The sequence below is a fragment of the Mizuhopecten yessoensis genome, unplaced genomic scaffold (assembly GCF_002113885.1).
Source record: "Mizuhopecten yessoensis strain PY_sf001 unplaced genomic scaffold, ASM211388v2 scaffold8627, whole genome shotgun sequence".
Classification (NCBI taxonomy): Eukaryota; Metazoa; Mollusca; class Bivalvia; order Pectinida; family Pectinidae; genus Mizuhopecten; species Mizuhopecten yessoensis.
In genome coordinates this window covers 19,248-27,223 of record NW_018407642.1, presented here as the reverse complement: position 1 = coordinate 27,223, position 7,976 = coordinate 19,248, and the positions used below count along the sequence as shown (strand labels likewise).

General features: G+C 36.0%; 1 protein-coding gene across 1 annotated transcript in view; it reads right to left on the bottom strand.

Moving 5' to 3' along the window:
* The window catches only part of LOC110456289 (COP9 signalosome complex subunit 3-like), a gene marked incomplete at its 5' end in the record, with an annotated part of 21,399 nt that overhangs the window by 2,139 nt on the left and 11,284 nt on the right, over positions 1–7,976 (bottom strand). The window contains 2 exons of the mRNA XM_021506931.1: positions 3,150–3,230; positions 6,173–6,286. Of these exons, the coding sequence (XP_021362606.1) occupies positions 3,150–3,230; positions 6,173–6,286 (195 nt within the window). The remainder of the gene's footprint in view (positions 1–3,149; positions 3,231–6,172; positions 6,287–7,976) is intronic.

Genomic DNA, 7,976 nt, shown 5'->3' with positions numbered 1-7,976 from the left:
TCTATTTTTGATAGTTACCGGTACCTGTTGTACATATTGTGGGTTCACCTCTATTTTTGATAGTTACCTGTTGTACATATTGTGTGTTCACCTCTAATTTTGATAGTTACCTGTTGTACATATTGTGGGTTCACTCCTATTTTTGATAGTTACGGGTACCTGTTGTACATATTGTGGGTTCACCTCTATTTTTGATAGTTACCTGTTGTACATATTGTGTGTTCACCTCTAATTTTGATAGTTACCTGTTGTACATATTGTGGGTTCACTCCTATTTTTGATAGTTACGGGTACCTGTTGTACATATTGTGGGTTCACCTCTATTTTTGATAGTTACTGCTACCTCTTGTACATATTGTGGGTTCGCCTCTATTTTTGATAGTTACCGGTACCTGTTGTACATATTGTGGGTTCACCTCTATTTTTGATAGTTACCTTGTGTACATATTGTGAGTTTAACTCTGTTTTTGATAGTAACCTGTTATACATATTGTGGGTTCACCTCTATTTTTGATAGTTACTGGTACCTCTTGTACATATTGTGGGTTCACCTCTATTTTTGATAGTTACCGGTACCTGTTGCACATATTGTGAGTTTACCTCTATTTTTGATAGTTACCTTTTGTACATATTGTGAGTTTAACTCTATTTTTGATAGTTACCTGTTGTACATATTGTGAGTTTACCTCTATTATTGATAGTTACCGGTACCTGTTGTAAATATTGTGGGTTCACCTCTATTTTTGATAGTTACATGTTGTACATATTGTGGGTTCACCTCTATTTTTGATAGCTACCGGTAATTGTTGTACATATTGTGGGTTCACCTCTATTTTTGATAGTTACCTTTTGTACATATTGTGAGTTTGCCTCTATTTTTGATAGTTACCGGTACCTGTTGTACAGAATGTGGGTTCACCTCTATTTTTGATAGCTACCGGTACCTGTTGTACATATTGTGGGTTCACCTCTATTTTTGATAGTTACCGGTACCTGTTGTACATATTAAGGGTTCACTTCTATTTTTGATAGTTACCTGTTGTTCATATTGTGAGTTTACCTCTATTTTTGATAGTTACATTTTGTACATATTGTGAGTTTACATCTATTTTTGATAGTTATCTGTTGTACATATTGTGGGTTCACTTCTATTTTTGATAGTTACCGGCACCTGTTGTACAGATTGTGGGTTCACCTCTATTTTTGATAGTTACCTGTTGTACATATTGTGGGTTCACTTCTATTTTTGATAGCTACCGGTACCTGTTGTACATATTGTTGGTTCACCTCTATTTTTGATAGTTACTGGTACCTGTTGTACATATTGTGAGTTTACCTTTATTTTTGATAGTTACCGGTACCTTTTGTATATATTGTGAGTTTAACTCTATTTTTGATAGTTACCGGTACGTGTTGTGCATATTGTGAGTTTACCTCTATTTTTGATAGTTACCGGTACTTGTTGTACATTTTGTGGGTTCACCTCTATTTTTGATAGCTACCGGTACCTGTCGTACAGATTGTGGGTTCACCTCTATTTTTGATAGCTACCGGTACCTGCTGTACATACTGTTGGTTCACCTCTATTTTTGATAGTTACTGGGACCTGTTGTACATATTGTGAGTTTAACTCTATTTTTTATAGTTACCGGTACCTGTTGTACATATTGTGAGTTTACCTCTATTTTTGATAGTTACCTGTTGTACATATTGTGAGTTAATTTACCTCTATTTTTGATAGCTACCGGTACCTGTTGTACAGATTGTGGGTTCACCTCTATTTTTGATAGTTACCTGTTGTACATATTGTGAGTATACCTCTATTTTTGATAGTTACCGGTACTTGTTGTACATATTGTGAGTTTACCTCTATTTTTGATAGTTACCGGTACCTGTTGTACATATTGTGAGTTTAACTCTATTTTTGATAGTAACCTGTTGTACATATTGCGGGTTCACCTCTATTTTTGATAGTTACCGGTACCTGTTGTATATATTGTGAGTTTAACTCTATTTTTGATAGTTACCGGTACCTGTTGTACATTTTGTGGGTTCACCTCTATTTTTGATAGTTACCAGTACCTGTTGTACATATTGTGAGTTTACCTTTATTTTTGATAGTTACCGGTACCTTTTGTATATATTGTGAGTTTAACTCTATTATTGATAGTTACCGGTACCTGTTGTACATATTGTGAGTTTACCTCTATTTTTGATTGTTACCGGTACCTGTTGTACATTTTGTGGGTTCACCTCTATTTTTGATAGTTAACGGTACCTGTTGTACATATTGTGGGTTCACCACTATTTTTGATAGTTACCTGTTGTACATATTGCGGGTTCACCTCTATTTTTGATAGTTACCTTTTGTGCAGATTGTGAGTTTACCTCTATTTTTGATAGTTACCTGTTGTACATATTGGGGGTTCACCTCTATTTTTGATAGTTACCGGTACCTGTTGTACATTTTGTGGGTTCACCTCTATTTTTGATAGTTACATGTTGTACATATTGTGGGTTCACCTCTATTTTTGTTAGTTACCTGTTGTACATATTGTGAGTTCACCTCTATTTTTGATAGTTACCTTTTGTACATATTGTGAATTTACCTATATTTTTGATAGTTACCTGTACCTGTTGTACATATTGTGTGTTCACTTCTATTTTTGATAGTTACCGTTTCCTGTTGTACAGATTGTGGGTTCACGTCTATTTTTGATAGTTACATTTTGTACATATTGTGAATTTGCCTCTATTTTTGATAGTTACAGGTACCTGTTGTACATATTGAGAGATTATCTCTATTTTTTATAGTTACCTGTTGTACATATTGTGTGTTCACTTCTATTTTTGATAGTTACCGTCACCTGTTGTACAGATTGTGAGTTTACCTCTATTTTTGATAGCTACCGGTACCTGTTGTACAGATTGTGAGTTTACCTCTATTTTTAATAGTTACCGGTACCTGTTGTACATATTGAGAGATTATCTCTATTTTTGATAGTTACCGTTACCTGTTGTACAGATTGTGGGTTCACCTCTATTTTTGATAGTTACCTGTTGTACATATTGTGAGTTTACCTCTATTTTTGATAGTTACCGGTACCTGTTGTACATATTGTGGGTTCACTTCTAATTTTGATAATTACCTTTTGTACATATTGTGGGTTCACTTCTATTTCCCTATCCATCTCCTTTAATTTCTCATCCAACTGCATACATTTCTGCATCTAGAAGAAAACAAAGATACATGACGAACTGACATTAACACCTGGACTTCTCTCGAATGAAATACATTATAACTAATATTTCTTCATTTTAAAAACCATTTCAATTTCATCTTCAACATTTTTCAAAATAATTTATTTGATTTAACTTTTGATGTAAAATTGGAAACATGTATATGTACTTTCACTTTTAGTAAAGATTTAATATATCACCCATAAAATAGAGCAAATAAACTCGTGGAATTTCTATCGCCCGCTTGCATGACATATTGTAGGTTAACATTATTGAGGTTTAAACATGTGAGTATTGTGCTGTTGAGACATAATTTATAGTTTGAAACTTAAAAAAAAGAAAGCCCTATACCTCATTGATTATCCGTAAATATGCACAAATCACATTGATTGGCAAACTTAGCATGAGTCGGATGTGCATACAGAATTTGGTTGAAACATCTGAACAATATCTACAGCAATTATCACACGAAAACCAAAGAGTGCCCGAGATGGGTGGAAAGACAGAGGAACACAAACATGGTTATCAAGTTTGAAGGAATTTGGCTAATATAGATTTATTAAGCGGAAACTGCAGATAATGACGTTTTTCATTAATCAAGGGGCCATAACTCTGCCAAATGGAGTCCGATTAAAGAGGTTGTCAAAATTGGCCAAGCCCTTAATGCGTTGAACTCTGTTACTAAGTTTGAAGACAATCGGATAATATTTGCGAGAGTAAATGAACAGAAACAGAAAATAATGACATTTTTCGTATTCAAGGGGCCATAACTGCGCCAAATAAAGTCCGCCGAAAGTGATCATCGAACTTGGTGACCCTTCAGAAATTTAACCCTAGGCCTATGACCAAGTTTGAAGAAAATCAGTTAATATTTGTTGTAGTTATTGCATGGAACCAAGCAGGGCAGATAATGACGTTTTTCAATATTCAAGGGGCTCTGCCAAATGGGGTCAGCTGAAAGTGGTCACCGTTTCGGTGAAAGCGGGGGATAATAATTTTAAGTACATGGAATACATTGAACAACATAAGAATTATTGTATTTCAAATCTGCATCAAAAGATCTGTGACAGAACAATACCTCCCAACAATCTTCACATGAGATGCTATAAGGTCCAGTATCACGTTTATATTGATTGATTTAACTGTTATTTTCCATTTAATGCTGCAGATTTTTTTTTTAATCTGACATTGAAGATCTCGTCTCAATATAGAACTATCTGACTAACAGGACCACACATATTTTATGTAACTTAAAATAATTTGTTAATGTGATGTATTGAATTACAAGAGGCCCAAGGGCCTTAGCGGTCACCTGAGTTATATCATAGGTACTGGTAGCTTTATTTTATTGTTTAGATGTGATGTGGAAATCAGCATGTAAACTAAGTGAAATACAATACTTGTCATGTCATCAAAGGATAAGAATTTGAAAATATTGGTAAATGTTCCCTTTGGGGCCCCGCCCTAGCCCCTGGGGATGGGGCAGGAATCCCAATTTTCCAAAGTAATACTCTCATTCACCAAAGATGATTCTGACTAAGTTTGAGTAATTTTCTGCTGAAAATGGATAAAATATATATCCAAAAGTGTTGTTTCCCTATAGGGAGAACGGATAGCTCGGGGGTCCTGAAATTTACAATTTTAAGAAAGCCCCTGATGATCTTTCCATCCATGCAGAGAAAATGACTGTAATACCTCTGAGTCTGGAGAAGAAGATTTTTGAAATATTGGTTAATTTTCCCTTTTGGGCCCCGCCCTGGCCCCTAGGGTTGGGGTAGGAATCCCAATTTTACAATTTGGTAGCCTCATATACCAAGGATGATTCTGACCAAGTTTGAAAAAATTCCATCCACTGGTTCTCGAGAAGAAGTTGATAATGTAAAAGTTTACGCACGACGGACGACAGACGACGACGGACGAAAAGTGATTGGAATAGGCCACTTGAGCAAAGCTCAGGTGACCTAAAAATAATCCTGCTTAAGTGTTATTATCGTAAAAACTATCATAATTGTGAGATTTGTTCAGGTTTTTCTTTTTAGCTAAACAAAAGTTTGAAGTTGGGGGTATGCAAATAACAAAGCCATAGATATTCTGGTTTTTAAAATATTTGTTTTGAATAATCCATTTATCCATATATGTGAGGTATGTGTTGTGACATAGTAGAATTATGTTTTCAGCACCTTAAACTTCTCTGACACCAAACAGTGAAAGAGAATTCCACATTTTCATATAGTAGTGCATTCTGGCCCCACAACAGACATCTATCTGATAAATTGTCTAACTCTTGTGTCAGGGTCGGAGTTAATTTGGGCTAGCATACGTTTTGCTAATCATCTCTCAACCAAGACTGTCAGCCATTTTGTTCTTTTGAGACAAGTGACATAACACTCAAATATTGAGTGACAACACAGCTGGTAGACCTACCTCTTTGTCTATCTATGACAACACAGCTGGTAGACCTACCTCTTTGTCTATCTGTGACCACACAGCTGGTAGACCTACCTCTTTGTCTATATGTGACAACACAGCTGGTAGACCTACCTCTTTGTCTATCTGGGACAACACAGCTGGTAGACCTACCTCTTTGTCTATATGTGACAACACAGCTGGTAGACCTACCTCTTTGCCTATCTTTGACAACACAGCTGGTAGACCTTACCTCTTTGCCTATCTTTGACAACACAGCTGGTAGACCTCCCTCTTTGTCTATCTTTGACAACACAGCTGGTAGACCTACCTCTTTGCCTATCTTTGACAACACAGCTGGTAGACCTCCCTCTTTGTCTATCTTTGACAACACAGCTGATAGACCTACCTCTTTGTCTATCTTTGACAATACAGCTAGTAGACCTACCTCTTTGTCTATCTTTGACAATACAGCTAGTAGACCTACCTCTTTGTCTATCTTTGACAACACAGCTGGTAGACCTACCTCTTTGTCTATCTGTGACAACACAGCAGCACTCTTATACTGTTCTGGGTTGTCATGGAAGCGAACCATGCCATCTTTTTGATTAATTGTAGCATAGATTTCACCATCTTCAATCTGCAAATTAAGTAAACTTATTAAGCCCTTAACTCTATGATACAAGGAGCTTCTAACTTCTTACTAACAGAGAGGCCTTGGGGAATGATATTTGGATATTAGTTATTGAGTGGAGGTCACACAAACGTTTAAACCCATTTGTCCAATGTGATTTTGAAAGTGGGACAAGTTTTGACCAACTTTTTAACCCTTTTATTCCAGCAAGCTACTAGACATATACCGTAACTCTAGGTTGTTCGGTTATGTAGAAGAAGTTGTTTTAAAAACTTTTAAAAGCATTTGACCCTTGTGATCCTGGAAGAGGTTCAAGGTCATACATTTACACAAACTTTATAGCCCTTTATCTCATCATCTTACTGGCCATTGTTTTAACATATTTGACCCTTGTGATCCTGTAAGTGGGTCCAGGTAATTCATTTTGACAAACTTTGGTTGCCCTGGATGGACTTATTACAGATGCTGTACCATAAGCCTACCGGGCCCTTCACATCACAGGGGTCAAACATTAAACTTTAAATATTTTCTTCTCAGTACCAAAATGTAAAGGGTGACTGTAATTGGCAAGTAGCATGCTTGTATAAAAGATTCTTAATTTTTTTCCCAAATACATGACCTTAAACAACTTTCAAGGTCAAAGGGACCGAATGTCTCAAAATCTTTAAACAACCTCTTCTCCATTATCAAAGGCCCAGGTTGATGATATTTGGCAAGCAGTATGTCTGGATTGAGAGTTACCTAGAATGTTCAAATGTGTTAAAATCTTTTAACAGGTTCTCCTAAATGACCAAAATTCCAAGGTAATGATACGGGGCTAATAGCATTATTTAGTCCTTTTTTGCATTCATAGGTGTCGACCTCTTAAACCTCCAATGAGGGAAATCTCCCTCATTCCATATCTCAAACAAGAGGCCCAATGGGCCTGCATCGCTCACCTGGTATTAATCTCACAATTGTAACCTTAAAAGAGGACTAAAATAAAGCTACAGAAAAAAAATAAGCATCTTGACTTAAAGTTTAAAGTAATTCAGAAACAAGAGACCCAGAGGGCCTGTATCGCTCACCTGAATATGTTTAAAACAAGAGGCCCAAGAGGGCCTGTATCGCTCACCTGAATATTTAAGCAGTCATAGCAAAATATTCTCTTTAAATATTATATTGCACTAAAAATATTTCCCTCACAAACTTTGTTGGCTCCATCTGTTGAAATTACCAGCAAAATATTATTATAAGATTCTATGCTTTTTGATTCTTCTTCAGAAGTTGCTTGACATATTTTTCCCTGTGATCTTGTAAGTAGGTCAATGTCATTTTCCTTCTCAAATTGGTTAGCTCTATTCCAAAAAGCTACCAGCCAAATCTTATGAATCCATTCCTTTTAGTTCTCAAGAACAAATCCATTAAAATGTTGTTGACCTCTGTGACCTCTAAAGTAGGTTGAGGTCATTTTCATTTGCAAACTTTGGTGAGCTCTATCCCGGGAAGTCACCAGCCAAATATTATAATTTTATGCCTTTTAATTCTTCAGAAGAAGCTGTTTGAACTGTTTGACATATTTGAACGCTGTGACCTTGAAAGTAGGTCAAGGTCATTTTCATTCGCAAACTTTGTTTGGCTCTTTCCCAGGAAGCCACCTGCCAAATATTAAGATTTTATAACTACCAGTTCTTCAGAAGAAGTCGTTTAAAGTGTT